The sequence below is a fragment of the Gadus morhua genome, chromosome 4, assembly GCF_902167405.1.
Source record: "Gadus morhua chromosome 4, gadMor3.0, whole genome shotgun sequence".
Classification (NCBI taxonomy): Eukaryota; Metazoa; Chordata; class Actinopteri; order Gadiformes; family Gadidae; genus Gadus; species Gadus morhua.
This window is the reverse complement of record NC_044051.1, coordinates 965,282-986,816: the sequence shown is the minus strand read 5'-3', so window position 1 is coordinate 986,816 and position 21,535 is coordinate 965,282. Positions and strand designations below refer to the sequence as shown.

Sequence of the window (21,535 nt, the reverse complement as noted above, 5' to 3'; positions counted from 1 at the left end):
ACTGTACACCTATAGTTGATACTGCAACATTGTTGGAGTATTTTGGCAAAACTCAGTTATTGCACTGATGAATGAAAAACACTACAATTATTATTTTTTTATTTTTTTAGAAAGGGTAACTTATTTGTTACTGTCATGCTGAAAAATGTTCAGCTGAACTGACTTGCAAAAAAAGCTTTCCGCAGGCCAACAAAAAATAAAAATAGGAATATAAGTGAGGTGAAACAGATCTATATATGTTAGATTTCAGCTTATTTCTAAACTGTTCTTAAAGACTCTGCATTGTGTATTCCTCCCTCGTAGTAGTAATTCTTGTAGTGGAAATCAAAGCAACTTGCCAGGTTGGATCAGAGGGTTGAATAGAAGGTTTATTGGAGGATGTAATACAGCACAGGTACAGACTTAGGTGGGATAGTCTCAGTGTAGGAGGTGAGGAGCAGTCTCCAGACGTGCTCCTTGGCTGTCCATCCCTCTTCTCACCGAACCAAAGGGTTGGGGCCAGTATTATAGGAAAGAAAGCGTGAATAACAAAATAACAGTCTCCCTTGATAAGGTATATGGCCCAGGCTATGTCCCAGACCACAGGGTTGGTTCGTCCTTGTTGGGACATCAAAAATGACAGAATGTTGGAAATAACACCTCGTACAGTAGGAGAGGCACTGGCCTGTTCCTAGACTAAGAGATGTGGACACAGAGACACTAAAATACACCAACATTCTACATTCCTCCCTCTTGATCATATTAAACGTAGTTTAAAGATCACCATTTAAAATGAGAATTCAGTGGATCTACTGGTAAACAATTAACAATTATCTAAATCAACAAATGAAGCATAAAAGGCAATAGCAATGAAGCATAAAAGGCAATAGCCTTTTATGCTTAAATGAAGCATAAAAGGCAATAGCAAACATAAAAAAGTACACTCATCATCCACAATTAAACCAGGTGTAGGCTAATTAAAAAATAAAACACTCATTAGGTTACTCATGATTAAACCAAAACAGATTTAAATTGTAAAATAAAGGAGATGGAGTGTCCAGACAGCGCCCTCTGCTGGGCAGTGAAGCTCCACTTTCCTCTGACAGCTCTCACTGTCCCCAGCAGTAAAGTGGTTCTGTTGGTCTGAACAACACTAAAGGGCCCAGAGGAAGGCTTAGCCTTAGAAACAGGGGGAAGTTTGGGGCCCCAGACCTTACGACGGGGGGGGGGCTCTCTGACACAGCTACCCTGAGGGGGGGGCAACAAGATCGGGGCAGTCCAGGGGGGGTCGGTTGGGGGACGGTCATCTGGTCAAACACACAGGGAGATAACTTGATGACCACATAGAGCATGATAACGGAAACATGAGTCAAGGGCTCTGCCCGTTGAGTCTGAACAGGAGAGCAGTGAGTGAGACCAATCGGTAAGTGGGCGTGGCGTTCTGAAGGCCAGGGGTCTCCAGGTGAACCAAGTGGGCTCAATGAGGAGATGATGTGTGTGTGCATGTGTGTGTAACGTATGCGCACCCTCACCCCCCCCACCCACCCTCACCACCCTCACCCCCTCATGTGTGTGTGCGTGTGTGTGTGTTTGCATGTGTGATAATGTATCATAATAATGACACATAATAATAATAATGTGTCATTATGGTGACGGGGCTGAGGGTCCGTCACCCCCCCTCCCCCTCCCCTCAGAACCGGAGAGGGAGAGGGAGAGGGAGAGAGAGAGGGAGAGGGGGAGGGAGAGGGAGAGGGAGAGAGAGAGAGAGAGAGAGGGAGAGAGAGAGACTATAACTTACACAGAGACACTGAGGCCCTGCCGACCCCGAGGACCCTGTGTGTGTGTGTGTGTGTGTGTGTGTGTGTGTGTGTGTGTGTGTGTGTGTCGCGGAGAGGCAGCTTTTTTTTTCTACAACCGACACAAAGATGCTGAGGAACGCTCCACTCCCCCCCCCCCCACCCCCCCCCCACCCAGACCCCCGGGAGGAGGTCCTCCTGGTGAAGGAGGGCCAGAAGGTGTGGAGGTGTGTCAGTGTGTCTGAGGACCCTCCTCCACCTGGGGACACTCTGTAGAAGGACAGAGAGCCAGCAGGCCGGTCCAGATACACTCCTACTCTGGTGGAGCCAGCGGGGGGGGGGGGGAGGGCTGTATCTCTACCGTTGTACCAGGCAGAGTAACGACCATCAGAACAAAGAAGAACCCAGGACTTGTTGTTCCCTCCAAGCTCGCTGTCACCACCCCCTCCTCTCCTTGTGATTCCTCTGTATGTCACTCCTATATCAACCCGTCCTTCCCTCTCTACCTCCCAGTAACAGCGGCCAGTCAGAGCCTCTCTACCCAACACCTGGGGCCAGGAGTCAAATCTGTCTGGGTGATCCGGATACGACTGGTCCTCTTCAACCCGCGTCACCTTCCTGTTGTCCTCAGACAGAGAGAGGTCTCTGTGGGCCGTGTTGGGGTCCAGTGTGAGGTCACAGGCATCTGAGGGAGAACCAGACATGATGAGCTGCTGAACCGCTCTTCATCATCATCATCATCATCACTGGTACTGTTCTGTGGGGGGGGGGGGGGGGGGTCATGTGATGTTATAGTTCCACTATTGTTACATAGTAGTAACAATAGTGGACCCGGACCGTCACCCCCCCGCCCCCCCCTCCCCCTCCTCAGCACCACCTCCTCCCCTCCGACTCAACGCCCCCATCAGCCCCCTCCCGCACACCCCCCCCCACCAACAGCCCCCCTCAGCCCCCCCCCCCCCCATCAGGCCCCCCTCTCACCCCCCCCCCTCTCACCCCATCATCCCCCTCACCCCCCCCCCCCCCCCCCCATCAGTCCGCCATCTCACCCCCCCCCCCCCATCAGGCCCCCCTCTCACCCCCCCCCCCCCCCATCAGGCCCCCCTCCTCACCCCCCCCCCCCCCCCAGTCAGGCCCCCCTCTCACCCCCCCCCCCCCATAGGCCCCCCTCTCACCCCCCCCCCCCATCAGGCCCCCCTCTCACCCCCCCATCGCCCCCCTCTCAAGCCCCCCCCCCCCCCCCCCATCAGGCCCCCCTCCTCACCCCCCCCCCCCCCCCCCCCCCCCCCCCCCCCCCATCAGGCCCCCCTCTCACCCCCCCCCCCCCTCCCCTGAGCCCAGATGTTAGCTTCATGATTTGTGATGGTGGACAGTATTAATATACGTAAGATACATGATGTCAGCCATCATCTTCATTCCCAGTAGGATCTGACCTCACTTCCTGCTGTGTGGACGGACTTTCCATCTCAATAGTGAGTGTGTGATGTGATGAATCAAACAGGCACTTACACTTCTTTAGAGCTGGTTTCAGCCTCCACACTCCACCGTGCTCCACACTGGGGGGGAAAAACAAAGTGAGAGCAGCATGTTGAAACATTCACCTTCATCATCTGCCGTCTCATAACGTTCTACACAACATGAGTGACAGCTGCCTCTTCAAACCACTTCATCTAGCAGAAGCATGAATCCTTGTAGGAGACTTTGTCCCTGAGTGGTGAGCTGTCCTCTCCATACCTGAGAGTGTCCAGTCTCCAGCGTGGATCCTCCAGTCCAGCAGAGAGCAGCGCAGCTCCAGAGTCTCCTGGGTGATTGTAGCTCAGGTCCAGCTCTCTCAGATGGGAGGGGTTGGAGCTCAGAGCTGAGGCCAGAGAAGCACAGCCTTCCTGTGTGACCAGGCAGCCGGACAAGCTACACACACACACACACACACACACACACACACACACACACACACACACACACACACACACACACACACACACACACACACACACACACACGTGTGTAAAATCCTGTGTGTGTGGAGAGCTCCTTCTGGCCAGCGGTTCAAGATGGCCAAGGGAAAGCTTCTCACACATAATATGTTAGGTTTTCTAAACCACTCCACATTTGGATTGGGACCATTTGCCACAGCGCCACCCTAGGAAAAAGGCCTTCCCGGAAACATGCGGGTATTCAACGGCCACATAATATATCAGTATTGTAGCGCCCCAAGCCCTAGTCTCTATTCCGCTGTGGAGCGAGGTCCACTCAACCACAGGACTTTGACTTCTTTATATTTCACTTGATTAAAGTATCACCTTTACCTAGAACTCGGTTAGATTGTACTACCATCTAGATTATAGATCCATCAGGGAAACCACTAACATGATCAAAAGTATCATTATCAGGGGTGCAAACTGGTGATGGCTCAAAAAGGTGACAACATTTTAATGTCAGAAAACAAATGAAAGATCAGTGCACGGGCCCAGGCCTTCCTGTGATTCATGCTCCGTTCTAACGGTTTAAGTGACTCATTAAAGCAGTCAGTGATGTTCAGACCTACTGTATGAAGCAGTGCTCACAACAACAACTTCATCTATTAGAATTTAAAATGTATTCATGTGAAACTTTAAATACATTTAAGATCAGTAACATACAATACCTTGCAGTAATATTTGCAAACCCCCTTTGACAAATAGTGTTAATTTTAGCACTCTTGCCATCATCATCTGTACAAGAGACAGTTTACTAAATAAATGGCTGGCCGATAGACTACTTACACGGTGAGAGTAGTTGTCCTATTTCCATGTGTGGATGGACTCAGGAATCAGCAATAGTTCACTCAGAATGCATAATAATGTAGTGGTCTCAACCTATAGTCTGTGGGCCAGGACTGATGCAAAGACAATCCTGGCCAAGCAGCAGAAGTTAAGTGACAATGTCCCAACATTACTGGCCCATTTATGGGTGCACTAAAGACGCAAGAGTATTATTAATGTCACTGTTTATAACACAGGGCGCTTTAAGACATTTAGAGTATCCCCACTTCTCCCAGAACCACTGCTTACAGCTGTAGAAATACAGCTGGACTTAACTATCAATTAACAAGTATTAATCCTTGTTATTCTGTATCCTATTCATATTTGTGAGTAAAGAATTAGCTATTTAAATAATGAGTACTGGACATAGTAAGCTTTAAAACACGTTTTGTTTGACGATTGCAAGTTTCAAATCATTCTTTCCAGAGACCCTCCAAAATGTTTCTTTTGAGGCTTTCAGGGGGTCTGAGGTGTCCAGCTAGGGGTAAGACCCTCCAAAGACCCCCTGTACTTCACCCCGCTCTAAACTATCATTGTCCCGTATACAGGGGACAGTGGGGGGGCAATAGTATTATATTTTGAGTTCATTTATATTTATAATTGAAAGGTTGCAGGCATATGGATGTATTAGAATATCCACCTAAACAACAAGGTGTTACATCTCCAATGATACAAAGTCATGGATGTGGTCATCACAGGTACTGAGTTATAAGATGGGTTTAAAACTGTCCTCCAATGTAGAACTTGTGGTGTAACTCTTTGACCATTGAGTAAAACTGACCTGAGAGTTTCCAGTGTACAGTGTGGACTCCCCAGTCCATCAGAGAGCAGCTTCACTCCTGAATCCTTCAGATCATTTGTACTCAGGTCCAGCTCTCTCAGACTACCGGAGTTGGAGCTGAGAACTGAGGCCAGAGCTTCACAGCATCTCTCTGACAGATGACAGCCAGTCAGCCAACATGTTAGTTATTTTTTTATTTGAAATTTGTCATAAGACATGTTTTATTAGTTTAACTAAATGTCAATACAGTAGATCTTTAAAATATGACTTACTTAGAGGTCAGATAACTAAAGATTTAAGATTACCAGGGCTCCAGACTAACTTTTTCCTTGGGTGCACTGGTGCGCCTACATTTTTAATTTGGGTGCACCAGCACTTATTTATGGTGCACCCAAGTTTTGAGTTGTTGAGGGGGGGGGGGGGGGGGGGTGGCGTCGGGCCGTCCTTGCGCTGAGTTGGGGGGGGGGGGGGGGGGGGGGCTCAACCGGGCAGCACCGGTTGCACCGTCGATATTTACACCATTGATTAATAATATTTTGACCATTAAATAAATGCCTTAAATAAATGCCGAATCTGTATCATAAAGAATATCATCAGACAATGCCAAGGGATCGGTTCTGTCCCCAAAAACCCTCTGTCTCCGGAGAGACGCCAGTACGATAAGTGCGCCGAGGTCCATGGGAACACCCACAAATTGTGACGCCATTATCGGAGGAGGGGCTAGGAGGCTGCGCACGCCGATATAAGTAGCCGATCTCCTGGTAGACTCGCTGAAAGGCTGCTCCCGACCAGGTTTGGTTGCAAGCGTAAGTCACCAATGGTGATACAGCTACGCTTAAAGAGATCGACATTCATGGTACAGCTAACCCAGGCTTTCAGCTGAACATACCTCGCTAACCCTCTAATCGAGCTTCGTAGTACAGGCCCCTGGATTGGGCTTTGCGGGTTTGTTTACCGGCGTTGCTATTGTTACCGGTCTTGCGTGTTCCAACGGTTTATTAGGCATCTAATAAATCGCTGTCTAATCAATACTTCATTCACTGCCTCTTCCGTGGTTATTACAATATTATGAATAGACTGCTCTGTAAAAAAATAAAATAATAATAATTATACCAGATCGATTTTCAGTCGCATCGGTGCGCCCAAATAAAATATTTGGTCGCACTACCCCGAATTTTAGGCGTATGTGCGCCCAAATTAGGCGCACTCTGGAGCCCTGATTACCTTTAGTTAAAAGAAGAATCTGTTATTTAACTTTACTAAACACCTCTCAGTGTTTCCCCCACGTTCACACAGCAGCGGCGCGCTGCCGCTGCTGAATTTTCTCCGCCGCTGCAATAAAAATCCTTCTCTTAATTTTTTTTTTTTTTTTTTTACGTAGCTCCTTTTAGAAAATGTACAGCGCTTAACGTCAATTGCGCAGCACGCGGCACATCGTCACGTAACCAACATCAAAGAAGAAAATACACAGCGAGTGTGGCAGTTGTTGGCAGTAGGCTACCCTACACGGTTGCAAAGTTACATTGATTCTAGCAGTAGCGAGTGAAGCGGAAGATCGAAGAAAGAAGGAAAGAGAGAGACAGACAGAGAGAGAGAGAGACAGACAGAGAGAGAGGGAGAGAAAGTAAGTTGCTAAAATGTGTCGCTACATGACCACCAGTGTTAAAAACCCTCTGAGCCCAATCATTTTATTGCATCTATAAACCGCAACCTCCGTGCCTTTTTCCTCTAGTATTGTGTGTGTGTGTGTGTGTGTGTGTGTGTAGGCCTATGTGTGTGTGTGCGTGTTGTCGCTCTTTTTGGGATCACTCATAGCCTTTACAGGAGCTTATATCCAGTCAGGAATTTATAGCCTAGGTATTTTCGGGAACTTTAAAAAATGAATCCATACTTTTAGATCCGATGTTGTTTTTTATTGCCATATAAATCCGTTTTCATCGCGTATTTTAGTTAGGGATTTATGCTAATCGCCTGTAAGCATGTGGTCATTAGCATAAATGCAGGGAAAAAACCTAAGGACTTCTTAAAAGATCATGAATAGTTTCTATTATGTATAACTTATATTTATTTTATAATTTTCTCATCACTTTTTGACTCCCAAGACTAAGAAGAAGTGTTTTAAGCAATAACAAGCTTATCATCGCTCTCTTGTCCTCTTCCCCTGACTCTCACTGTCTCACAAAGGAGCTGAGCTCACCTGAGGTCTATTTGTAGTGCTAAGGCTCACACTGATTGGTATTCAATTAGCTTTATTTTTTATTTTTCATGTGTGTGAGTCTGTGTTCTTTTCAAATTTTAGTTAGGTTTATAATTTAAAAAGATGTGTTTTGCCCATTGTTGCAGGAGATTTCATTTTTGAACAAAGTGTCTTATGTAAAAAACAGTTATGCTTTGGGCATAGCAACCATGTTTAGTGTTTAAGCATTAGGCAAACATCTGTAAATAAATTGTGCAAATTATATTTGCGTTGTGGCATTTTTTGTTTCAATATTACTATACAAAAATATAAAAATCTGTAAATGAAGACACAAAAGGTAAAGTTACAACACCAATAATCCCATCTACAGTAATACAGAATTGTTTGAATAGGATTTAAGTGCATATTCTCCTCTCAAAGTGCACCAGATTCATGCATTCCAATGTAAAGGGTACAAAAGAATTACGGCCGGGGGGGCATGAGCCCGGACCCCCCTAGAGGGTTCGGGGACCACACCTCCGCTGCTGAAAAAAATCCTGCGGGAAACACTGCCTCTGAAGTGCACCTTACTAGTCGCGTTTCCATCTAAAAGGTGAAGTGAATCTTTGGAATGTTCGCAAAAAAGAAATTCGAATTAGGTGCGTTTCCATCAAGTGGTTGGAGCGGAAAACTACACACATTCCAGGACTTGTCGTGTCCTTTTGATAACATGCTCTCTCTCTTAGGTATATAGTGGAATTTAGTTGTTGTTTTCCATCTAAAAAGGCTGTATTGTTTTTTTCTTCGATGAAAGCAAGGAAAACTTTTATCTCTCCATCGGTCCACACGTATCTATTATTCACATTGGCCATCTGTTCCATGGAAGTATTTAAAGGATACAGTGTACATATTGGTCATTTGAAATTCATCCCGCCTTTATACCACAGACACTCTCGGGGAGCGGTCCCCAACCACCGGGCCGTGGCCCGGTACCGGGCCGCGGGACATTCCTAACCGGGCCGTAGGTTAGTAGGCTACGACATGAATAAAAAAATAAAAAAATCCCTTCGCAATACTGTCACTCTTTTACATGCCATAAGTCGATATGCAGTTGTTAGATTGCATATAACATGTTTGCAATTTGGCAAGGTCTAAACTTCTTTTCTTAGGCATAACTGTCTGTCTGTCCCGTCCTCAACACGTATTGGCTTCAGCGGCTGCGGGCACAGCCTAAGCTCACTTCACTCATCTCATTCAACTCATCCTCATAGTGTCACACTATGAGCTCAGCTCAACCTGACACTCCAGGGGAGAATGACGACTGTCTTTAAACTGGCAGATAAAGTTGCTGCATTTAAAGCCAAGCTTGATTTGTGGGGACGACGAGTGGACAGGGGAGTATTCAATATGTTCCAAACATTAGTGGGGATTTTGGGAGAGACTGAGGCAGGGCCCATTCTCTCGCAGCTGGTGCGCGATCAACTTGTTGCGCTTTCAAATGAATACAAACATTACTTCCCATCCTCCAAAGATCCACGGCGAACGAATGAGTGGATCCGCAACCCATTTGTCAATGTCCCGAATCACTTGTCAGTGCAGGAGGAAGATCAATTGATCGAAATAGCAAATGATGGTGGTCTTAAAAGTGTGTTTGAGCAAACCTCTCTGGCGGGTTTTTGGATCAAAACCAAAGCGGAATATGCCGAGATATCCGTAAAAGCGCTGAAAACGTTGCTTCCATTTCCCACCACGTACCTATGCGAGGCAGGGTTTCGGCAATGACGGCAACTAAAACAAAATTGTGCAATCGATTGGACATTTCAAACACGCTAAGGGTGTCACTGTCTTCCATCAACCCCAGATGGAACCTTCTTGTTGCAGGGAAACAAGCACAGGGCTCCCGTTAACTGATTCGATACTTCAAAATGTGCATAACAGCAGGGGGATGGAAACGCAGCTAGTGTCTGACTACATGGTTCAGAGTAGAATAGGAATGTAATAAAACATACACCTTATACCATCATTAACAAACTGAATCCAACGTGCACCTTTTACTGTCATGGCAACACAAATAGAGTGAGATGGAGGTCTTGTGTTTGATAAGATGAGTGGTAATGGCGCTGCGATGCACGCAGACTGCCACGGTTTAGTTCAGTGCTGAGTTAAAGCGCGGCTGTATTGCTGCGCCGGTGTGATCGCTCTATTAGGAAACACGACCCACTTAAGTTCCCATGAAGACACTCCGCTTTGATCAGAAACTAAAACACTGGTTTGTACTTTGTGTAAAGTTTCAATGAAATGTCACAGCAGCACTAGCGCTATTCATGAGCATGTGAAGAAATGCACTATTCAGGATGACCCAGAGAAGAAGATAAATCCTTATTGGAGTATATTATCCAATCAGCAGCTGGTTATTATTAGTAGGTAATTGATTGATTGATTGATTGAGGAGGAGGAGGAGGAGGAGGAGGAGGAGGAGGAGGAGGAGGAGGAGGAGGAGGAGGAGGAGGAGGAGGTGGATGAGGAGGAGTTGGTTGGTGAGGAAAGAGATGTCGAGGCGCTGGCGTTAAAAACAGAAAAATACCCTCTATTTAATCAAAACATTAACAACTGATTAAAGGTGAGTGAATCTGTTCAGATTAATTGACACAGATGGATAGTACCTGACCAAGGACAACCTCACGTCTAATATAGGGTTGCGATCACATTTGTTAGGGTGCCACCAAATTAAAAGAAAAAAAGCCCTGAGAGAACATATTCTACGCATTTATTTAGACTCCTTAACTTTCTGGAGGTAAATCTGTTCAATGTCCTCTGATGTAGTACTTGTTGTGTAACTGTTTGAGATATTGCGAAAAACTGACCTGAGAGTTTCCAGTGTACAGTGTGGACTCCCCAGTCCAGCAGAGAGCAGCTTCACTCCTGAATCCTGCAGATCGTTGGTACTCAGATCCAGCTCTCTCAGACTAGAGGAGTTGGAGCTGAGAACTGAGGCCAGATCTTCACAGCATGTCTCTGACAGATGACAGCCAATCATCCTTTACAATAAACACAATATGTTAGGAACTGTGATTTAAATGACCTACATCTTTAACTTTAAACCTAATGAAATACGTGGGCATCAACCAATAACGTTATAGTGGCCAATAACGTAATAACTGCCAGTAAGGTCATTGAAATGTAATAAAGCCAATAACGAAATAACTTGCCAACAATGTAATAAAGTTGTTGAGCCAAAAACGTAATAACTTTTTGCAAATAATGTGATAACTTAATACGTTATTAGCTGCTTATATTAAAAAAATACTTTGAAAATGTAATAACTGAGCCAATAACGTAATAAATGAAGCATCACTTTATTTCATTTTATATTTCTGGAGAGAAACTGTCACACTTAGCCTTATTATTGCATCTTGCATCACATGTTTAAATATCTGACCTCACAGTTACCCTCCACCCTCCTACCCCCTCCATCCAGAGCAGGCCTTAAAGGACCAAAGAGTGAATTTGGATTAATATGTAACCCTTAGGGTTCTGTTATAGTACTCTGTGTATCCAACTCAGTGACCACGCAGACGCTTCAACGGAGTCGTGAGCTTTTTGAAGTTCTACTATAGTGGAACCTTAGGGTTACATATTAATCCAGATTCACTCTTTGCTCCTTTAAGGCATCCTGTGGAGGGGGTATGAGGGTGGAGGGGTCACTGTAAGGTCAGATATTTAAACATGGTACAAGATGAAAATACAATAAAGTGTTACCTCATATATTACATTACTGGCTCAGTTATTACATTTTCAAAGGTTTTTAATAAGATATGTTTTATTAATTGAAATACATTAGATCCTTAAATCTTAATTTGATAATCTGTGTAACTTTGACTTTTAACATAATAAAGTTATTGTCTTCATCTTTGATCGAAAAGTGGGTCAGTGGGTTTATTGTAATACATGTTATAAGTGAACCTACAGAGATGTTTTTGTTACTTATGACTTATATATTCTACTATAAGGTATATTGTGTTGTGTATTGTCATACATTATTATGAGTGAACCTACAGAGATCTTTTGGAGGCTTCAATCACTGGCAGCAGCCTCAGAAGACCCTCCTCTGAAGCTGAGTATTTCTTCAGGTCAAACACGTCCAGCTCCTCTTCTGATGACAGTAAGATGAAGACCAGAGCTGACCACTGAGCAGGAGAGACGTCTGTTTCGAAGAGACTTCCTGATGTCAGGGACTGCTGGATCTCCTCCACTAGAGAACAGTCGTTCAGCTCATTCAGACAGTGGAACAGATTGATGCTTCTCTCTGGAGAGAGATTACCACCTAACTTCTTCTTGATGTAAGACACTGCTTTCTTCTTGGTTTGTGAGCTACTTCTTGTCTTTCCCAGTAGACCTCGTAGGACAATCTGATTGGTCTCCAGAGAGAGGCCCAGGAGGAAGCGGAGGAACAAGTCCAGGTGTCCGTTCTTACTCTGTAAGGCCTTGTCCACGGCACTCTGATAGAAGAGGATGTGTTCATCTTCATTGGAGATGAGTTCATCTTCATCGTAGCTGAATTCATCATCGGAGAAGATGAGTTCATCTTGAACACACTCAGCAGGGATCTGATCTTCACCATAGGTGAAGATTAACTGTTCTTCTTTGAGCAGATTGACCCCAGTGTTGATAAAGGACCAGAAGACATAAAGGGCAGCCAGAAACTCCTGGAGGCTCAGATGGACAAAGCAGAACACCTTGTCCTGGTACAGCCCACACTCCTCTATAAAGATCTGGGTGAACACTCCTGAGTACACTGAGGCTGCTCTGATATCGATGTCACACTCTGTCAGGTCTGACTCGTAGAAGATCAGGTTGCCTTTCTCCAGCTGGTTAAAAGCCAGTTTTCCCAGAGTAACAATCATCTCCCTGCTCTCTGAACTCAAGTCTGGATCTGTTTCAGCTCTCCAATGGTACTTCCTGTCCCCCTGTATGGACTGAACCCTCAGGAAGTGGCTGTACATCTGAGTCACAGTCTTGGGCATCTCTTCTACTTTCTGGGATGTTTTGAAGAAGTCCTCCAGAACTGTAGCAGTGATCCAACAGAAGACTGGGATGTGACACATGATGTGGAGGCTTCGTGATTTCTTGACGTGGGAGATGATTGTGCTGGCCAGCGTCTCGTCTTTGAATCTATTCCTGAAGTAATCCTCCTTCTGTGGGTCGGTGAACCCTCTCACCTCTGTCACCATCTCAACACACTCAGCAGGGATCTGATTGGCTGCCGCAGGGCGTGTGGTTATCCAGATGCGAGCGGAGGGAAGCAGGTCGCCCCTGATGAGGTTTGTCAGCAGCACGTCCACCGAGGTGGACTTTGTGACATCAGTCCAGATCGGGTTTCTCTGGAAGTCCAGAGGATGTCGACACTCATCCAGACCATCCAAGATGAAGACAACTTGGAACCGGTGGAATCTGCAGATTCCTGCTTCTTTGGTCTCAATAAAGAAGTGCTGAAGAAGTTCCACCAAGCTAAACTCTTTCCCTTTCAGTAAGTTCAGCTCTCTAAAGGTGAGGAGAAATGTGAAGTGTATGTCCTGGTTGGTTTTGCCTTCAGCCCAGTCCAGAGTGAACTTGTGTGTTAAGACGGTTTTACCAATGCCGGCCACTCCCGTTGTCATTATTGTCCTGATTGGTTTATCTTTTCCAGGCAAGGGTTTAAAGATGTCCTCACATCTGATTGGTGTTTCTTCCTTGGCTGGTTTCCTGGAAGCGGTTTCAATCAGTCTGACCTCATGTCCCTTGTTGACCTCTCCACTGCCTCTCTCTGTGATGAAGATCTCTGTGTAGATGTCATTCAGATATGTTGGCTGTCCTGCTTTAGGGATTCCCTCAAACACACACCTGAACTTCTTCTCCAAATGAGACTTGATTTTCTGTTGACACTCGACAGCAGCAGATCCTAAATGAGAAAACAACAGAAGACATCAGTTAGTGGATGGTGGCATCAGTGGGAACATGTCAATATGTCCTGTTGAATAATCAACTTCATGATATTTAGTGGCTTCATAACTTGTGGTGGGAGAAGCTGGTCGGTACAAAGACTGCATGTTACAGATTCAAAAGGTTTAGGACTCTTAATTTTTTCCACAGCAATATGATTGGTCTAATGATAATAATAATGATATTGAATTGGTATAAAATGACATGCTGATATAACAAGATAGTGTTGCATCTCTTCCACTGAGTTATTCTGCTGTTGATCTGCAGTTTAGGTTTAATATTATTATTATTATTATTATTAATAATAATAATAATAATAATAACATTGAATAAAAAAATAATTCAAAGCGCCTTTCATGACACCCAAAGGTCGCCTTACATTACATAAAACAATCTTGAGTCAAAAACAGCAAAAGCTGCATCGCCAACAGCATGATCAAAATAAGACAAAAGACCCAGGTAGGAGGGGGTAAGAACAGTGAGGAGACCCAGGTAGGAGGGGGTAAGAACAGTGAGGAGACCCAGGTAGGAGGGGGTAAGAACAGTGAGGAGACCCAGGTAGGAGGGGTTAAGAACAGTGAGGAGACCCAGGTAGGAGGGGGTAAGAACAGTGAGGAGACCCAGGTAGGAGGGGGTAAGAACAGTGAGGAGACCAAGGTAGGAGGGGGTAAGAACAGTGAGGAGACCCAGGGAGGAGGGGGTAAGAACAGTGAGGAGACCCAGGTAGGAGGGGGTAAGAACAGTGAGGAGACCCATGTAGAGAGCCCTAGCACCCACGGTGCTGAGAGCCCTAGCACCCACAGTGCTGAGAGCCCTAGCACCCACGGTGCTGAGGCAGGGGATCAGGACGGAGAAGACAAGCTGAGGATGACGAAGGGAGCGGCAGGGCCTGTCCTCCTGGAGGAGGTTGGGGAGATGAGTGGGGGCAACGTTGTGGAGGGCTTTGTCGGTGAGCCAAAGGGTTTTAAGGTCAATCCGGTGTTGGACAGGGAGCCAGTGTAGTTGGACGAGAATGGGGGTGATGTGGCCGGGGGATTAGGTGCTGGTAATGAATGTTTAACATTCTTTAACCTGAGACCCCCACCATTACCCTACATACTGGATCAAACCATTTAACCTGATACCCCACAACAACCCTACATACTGGATCAAACCATTTAACCTGATACCCCACAACAACCCTACATACTGGATCAAACCATTTAACCTAATACCCAACAACAACCCTACATACTGGATCAAACCATTTAACCTAATACCCAACAACAACCCTACATACTGGATCAAACCATTTAACCCCGAAGAGGAAAGATTTTCTCCACATTGAAGTTGGAAATTTATTTAAGTCTCACATTATCTCACTTGAACTGTCACTTAGTCTTAACAGAACAAATAATAATCTCCTATTGCTCTCCAAAATATGTATTTCTTCTCTGTTTTCAAGTTAAGTCTCTTACCGGCCCACAGTTTGTCGGCCAGTTCCTCCTGGTTCATCTCCATCAGGCAGAGCTTTGTGATGTCCACCACTCCCTCTATGGCGCGCCTCCTCTGCTCCTCCTTCTTAACATCCTCCTCCTCCCTCTGACTCTCTGAGCATTGTAGGTAATCTGGTAAGAGAACCCTCCAGAGCTTCTTCAGCTCCTTGTCTAGAAAAGCGTGCGCGTTCTCCTCAGCCCTCTGGAAAAGAACAAACATCAAGGAGAACTTTACTCTGAACTCACTGAGGACATCAGAAGCATCTTTCCTGGATTCACGTCCCGCTGGACAAAAGATGCTTTCTAATGATCATGGAGAGCTGAAGTCAACGTCTTGGTGGACATTTACACACCTTGATGAGCTCTGTTTGATGCTGCTGTAGAGACTTAGCACTGGTGACCTTTGACCTCTCCTGGTGTCTGTGGGACACACACACACACACACACACACACACACACACACACACACACACACACACACACACACACACAGGTAAATTCTTCTTACAAGGCAGTTTTAAGATGAGAGCATTTCAGTTGTTTCAAGCTTTCAAGTCCTTAATTAGATATTATAACTTGCTTATGATATGTTTTTACTCTGAATAACCTAATGCTTTGAACTAGAATCTCAGAATTATAAATCTGTTTGATCAACACTATCGTACCAACTTTGTCAAAGTCATAGTCTAATTTAAGCATGTTATCTTTTCCTTCTCTTACATTAAGGACAGACAATGACCAAATGGAGCTCACTGTTCTACTGTCAGTCTTGACCACAGACCAGGGACGCGGGAAGTGGGGGTGCTTAGGGTGCTGCAGCACCCCCCTGGCGGTCCCTGGCTGTAACTGCAAGTGAGAACGTTTTCTGAACAAATCAATTTTTTTTTTTTTAGAGTAGAATTTTATCATACAACATGATTTTTCATGAAATTGTTGACATCCACCCTTTTTGTTATATTAATCATATTAGCATTTCATTTTATTTAGGACATTGTCTGTGTAGGTTGACGTAGGCTATGACGCAGAACGCAGAACAATGCTATGGGCGCGACGGGAAAATTCAAAATGTCAAGCTTGTTACAAGTGCAATGTGTCACAGAAAATAAGTATTTTCCAATTTTTTGGCCCCAAGAAGGCAAAACTTTGCGATCAAAACACCAGCCGGACATCCGATTCCCTGCATTCCGTATGTAATCTGTCCATAGCTGAATATGGTACTATGCTGAGTTTACATAAGCATGTTGGTGTTCAACATCTGTTGTAGTGCAAAACATTCTAAAACTGGTGTGAAATGTTGCTGGCCATATTAATAGACACGTTGAATGTTATCGTTTTGATTCTGGAATCCCGCACGTAAACTGGTTGCCAAAAAAAGAGCAAAGACGGACGGTTCACTTGACGGAGAAATCGTCACTTTCCTCATATCAGACAACTCGTAACTCTGGATGAAAATGAAGGCTTTCTTTTACTGTCACTTTCCTTTGTAAACCTTTAGAAATAACCTCCCGAATCCTTGTTATAAAGCTGTGTATAATCCCGGACCGCAACAGCTTGTCGGCATGTTGTTAGTGTGTGAAATTCAGCACAGTATCAGCCGAGTTGACTCTAATTTCCGCATTGTTTACTTGCTAACGTTTGTGAATAACAGTGGCTAGTTGACAGAGTTAGTCTTTTTACACACCAGAAGAGTGTTTATCAGAGCGGAGCCCTGAATGTGACGTCACCCGTCATCTCTTCTCTTTAAACATTGGGATGTTGCGCAGCATTTATTATGACGTCATTATATAGACTCTCTCTCAGCACCCCCCCACTCGGACTGACTTCCCGCGTCCCTGTCACAGACAGCAGTCATGCAGACCAAACACGGTAGAGAACAAAGACAGAACCTTGTTCATATCAGGGGAGCCTTACTGCTCAGGTCAGATGTATTGCTCTTCCTGAGTTTCTGGTCTGTCTGTTCACGTTGTGTTTTAAACGTGGTCGATACGACGACTGTGGAGCTAGAGTGACGTCAGAGTCACATTACGATACGACTGATCAACCTGAGGTCTGCTGCTGCTCTGGGCTTCAACACATACACACGCATTTCTTAATTAAATTAAAATTAAAATACAACCTATGGGTCAGTCTTTTTTCAGGATGTCCAATGTCAGGATATGCCGTTTACACACACGGCCCGTCGGGAGAATAGCGGGCTAATAGCGGGCTGTACGTCTATGTGTGAAAGCAGCTATAATAGCATTTAAGCACTAACACGTTGACATAAAAACACTCTTACGCCTGATTTCCAGCGGAGACGTACTGTGATGGAAAATCTACATGTTGTATTGTTTTGGTCTATATGAATTTAAGTTTTGTTGCTATTCTGTGTAATTTAAGATAGGGCCTACGTTCTACTCCATGGGGGTCATTTAAAGTGTAAACCGTCAAGGGTAGAGTGATGCATTTTTATTGCCTGCCCTTTCCTATGTTTCTTGTCATGTAAATCACCGTCCATGCAATCCTTTGATGTGTGGGCCTGTTTTCTCGACCCCCTGGCTAGCGTCAACCAAGCCAGGGGTTTAGATGACACGGCCGCTACCCCCTCCAATGGCATTCCCCACAGCTGCAGTTGTAAAGATAACCATCTGGTACACAAAGGCTTTTGGTATTGGGGGACCACCCCCTAATAAACCCAAACGAATAAGAACTCATTGATTGGAAGACTCAGTGGACTTCTCCCCAGCGTACCTTGAGTATGAAGTAACACGCAAAGAGAAGCTCCCATCTGGGGCCTCAGATTATTGTACTGTATGCCTGTTATGTTGTTTGTTGATGCATGTTGTGATGTATCTTTGTTCGTACTTTTATTACAAATATATATAACCACTAATTGTCAACAGTATTGTGTGCTTTTTGCATCTAAATATCTCATCTGCTTAGACGCAATATCTGATACAGAAATTGCCACGACAGTACGTGCCGCGGAACGGCTGAGAACTCTGCCCTGCGTCCAACCTCACCGGGGCGCGTAACGGCAGCGTAGCGCTGCCTTGCGAGCCAGCCGTATTCAAGCGAGATCACGAGATTAGGCGATAATCCTAAACCTAATGTTCTAGCCTTCCACTCCCAAAACTACTGCAATTAAATGCCAGGCTTTGTCCTTCCGCCCATTGTCATTATAAAAAGGATGATTTATTCATAAATTATTTCATGTTGCTGAACTTCAACAATGAGTCTCTCGTCGTCCGTGTTGCCGACCCTCTGAGACCCTTTGATTGATTGACTGCTGACCTGGTGCCTCCGGTCATGACGTAATAATGTTGATGTGAAGTTGTGATAGGCTGCATGAGCTGAGTATTGTGTTTTATTTAGAAAATTGACCGGATGCTCTATGGCTTTCACTTTTTCACTTCCTGCCCGGCTCGATCTGCTCTGTTGAAATTGACGCGGTTCAGCAACGGCTCGTGTCAAAAATAAAAGTGCTACGGAATGTTAGCGCTGCTGCGCGGCGCTCCTGGGACGCTGCTGAGACGTTCCGCAGCACGCCCGGTGGAAATGGACCCATTGATTAGAGTGGCAGCGATCAGCAGCGGTGACCGTGGCGCAGCCGTTCCGCAACGCCTGATTTTCCGGTGGAAATCAGGCGTTAGTACCCTTCATACTCTGATTGTTGATTCAAAATGCGTTTCGCTAACATAGAAAACGATTCAAATTCATACGATTCAAACAGCAGAATAAACGGCCTCAGCCATGAATCAATCAAGCACCAAGTGGTCCTGTGATCGGACGTTGTTATGTTCTGATTAATGATCGGCGGGCCGGATCAAGATGATCCGCGGGCCGCCAGTTGAACAGCCCTGATGTATTGGCTGAATCCTCACCTTTCCTTAGAAGGTTGGTGATTTCCATCTTTAAAGTTGAAAGGTATATCCATAGACCAGTCACTCTTCATGGAGACACAGCTGGATCCAGGGGAGTCTGCTCTCTGCGCTGGGCTTCAACACACACACACACACACACACACACACACACACACACACACCTTTTAATTACACTGCAGTTTTCACACTGACAAGATAATTCCTCTTACAAGGCAGTTTGAGGTGAGATCATTTCACTTGTTTCAAGCTTTCAAGTCCTTTATTATCTTAATTAGATATTATAACTTGTTAATATGTTTTTACTCTGAATAACCTAATGCTTTGAACTAGAATCACAGAATTATAAATGCTTGATCAACACTATCGTACCAACTTTGTCAAAGTCATAGTGTAATTTCAGCATGTTATCTTTTCCTTCTCTTATATTAAGAACAGACAATGACCAAATGGAGGTCACTGTTCTACTGTCAATCTTGACCACAGACAGCCGTCCTGCAGACCAAACACAGTAGAGAACAAAGGCAGAACCCTGTTCATATCAGGGGAGCCTTACTGCTCAGGTCAGATGTATTGCTCTTCATGAGTTTCTGGTCTGGCTGTTCACATTGTGTTTTAAACGTGGCCGATACGACGACTGTGGAGCTAGAGTGACGTCAGAGTGACATTACGATACGACTGATCAACCTGAGGTCGGCTGCTGCTCTGGGCTTCAACACACACGCATTTCTATATACATGTGCAGTTTTTAACTCATGTATTGTAATTATTGTATGATGTGTACTTTTAGGGTTACTATAAGACCCATCATTTAGCGTTCACCACAAATGAGTCTGAAAAGCAGTGTCAACATTAAAGTACTTTAAACCATTCAGCGAACAAAAGGCAACAGGCTGATTATCGTTTAGGGTTCAACTCAACATGAAACACGGCCACTCAAATGGTGTGAAATGCTGACATTCTACTGCTCATTCACATATAAGGTAATTAACATTTCCGCCAGGTAAAATACAACCTATGGGTGATCTTTTTTCAGGATGTCCAACGTCAGGATATGTCGTTTACATACACGGCCCGTCGGGAGAATAGCGGGCTAATAGCGGGCTGTACGTCTATGAGTGAAAGCAGCTAGAAGGGCATTTAAGCACTAACATGTTGACATTAAAACACACTTAGTACCCTTCATACTGTGAGTGTTGATTCACAATGCGTTTAGCTGACATAGAAAATGATTCAAATTCATACGATTCAAACAGCAGACTTAACGGCCTCAGCCATGAATCAATCCAGCACCAAGTGGTCCTGTGATCGGACGTTGTTTATGTTCTGATTAATGATCGGCGGGCCGGATCAAGATGATCCGCGGGCCGCCAGTTGAACAGCCCTGATGTATTGGCTGAATCCTCACCTTTCCCTAGATGGTTGGTGATCATCCATAGAGCGGTCACTCTTCATGGAGACACAGCTGGGTCCAGGGGAGTCTGCTCTCTCCCACTGGACTCTTCTAGAAAAACAAGAACCAGGATTTATGGACGTTTAATAGAAGCTGTATCTTTTTGATCTCTGATAAATCCTCACCTCTTCTCAATAGACTGATTTCCATCTTTAAACTTAACAGGTACATCCATAGACCGGTCACTCTTCATGGAGACACAGCTGGGTCCAGGGGAGTCTGCTCTCTGCTGCTGTACTCTTCTAGAAAAACAAGAACCAGGATTTATGGACGGTTGATAGAATTAGTATCTTTATGATCTCTGATAAATCCTCACCTCTTCTCAATAGACTGATTTCCATCTTTAAACCAGCTGGGTCCAGGGGAGTCTGCTCTCTGCTGCCTCTTTCTGAAAAACAAACATCATCTGGAAGTTAGGATTTGTGGATATCTTTTCGTTTTATCATTTATTGCAGGGCTACTCAACTACTTTCTCATGACTTTCGATTTCAACAATCTTTCCCAGATTGTTGAAATGGAAATATGTCCATATTGTCCATGATTTTTTTTTAGTTAATATAATTTATGTTTGAAATTGTAAATAATTATACTTGAAGAAAATACTTTTGTTTTGAGAATTTTTGCGGACAGGCTGAAAATGAAGTTATTAGCCGTTTTCACACATGTCCTACGTCTTTTCTCTGCATTTGTACATCAGGAGGTTCGACCGTGAGGGTCATTCACACTTATTCACACTTGTTGCCCGATATGCTGACTTTTTTGTCGCTCAGACATCATTAGAATCTCCGGCTGTTTTAGGGGGGTGGGCTTGCAAGGGTTGGGATATGAAGTAGGGTCTAAATTATCCAGAGGCGGGATAAGGGCCGCTGTCACTCTCTCTGTTTTGGTTTGACCGCAGACAGCACGGAGGCAGATCGGGCAAAACTCATCTCAAATGTTGCTGCAGCGATGCATCATATATTCCGTTGCATCCACGACATCCGCATCGATCAATAAAAGATTGGAGCATGAGTTAGTGACAAATAGAAGAAACTACGAAGAAGAAAGGCGTCATGAATCACTGCGTTAGAGGAGAAAGAAGGCGCATTTTTTTGCTTCATTTCACATGTAACCAACACTGGGACGAATGTAGTTGATTCCTGTGATTAACTGAGAAAACAGGGGATGGAAGGCCGGGACCCTATAATGTTCAGCTAACTGTTAATTATAATTATTACGAGAGTAGCGTATGTGTG

General features: G+C 44.8%; 1 protein-coding gene and 1 long non-coding RNA gene across 2 annotated transcripts; both read right to left on the bottom strand.

Moving 5' to 3' along the window:
* Positions 1-3,517: 3,517 nt before the first annotated feature.
* LOC115541440 (NLR family CARD domain-containing protein 3-like) lies at positions 3,518-15,019 on the bottom strand (the record flags this gene model as incomplete). The annotated part of the gene is made up of 5 exons (XM_030353177.1): positions 14,970-15,019; positions 12,169-13,471; positions 11,590-12,087; positions 10,398-10,571; positions 3,518-3,683 (listed from the first exon to the last, which is right to left on the bottom strand). Coding segments are annotated over exons 1-5 (2,184 nt in total), but the record flags the coding sequence as incomplete, so codon positions are not given.
* Positions 15,020-15,349: 330 nt separating this feature from the next.
* Positions 15,350-20,379, bottom strand: LOC115541509 (uncharacterized). The gene is made up of 3 exons (XR_003976361.1): positions 20,256-20,379; positions 18,851-18,964; positions 15,350-15,407 (listed from the first exon to the last, which is right to left on the bottom strand). It is a non-coding gene; the product is annotated as an uncharacterized LOC115541509 (long non-coding RNA).
* Between the last annotated feature and the right edge of the window lie 1,156 nt (positions 20,380-21,535).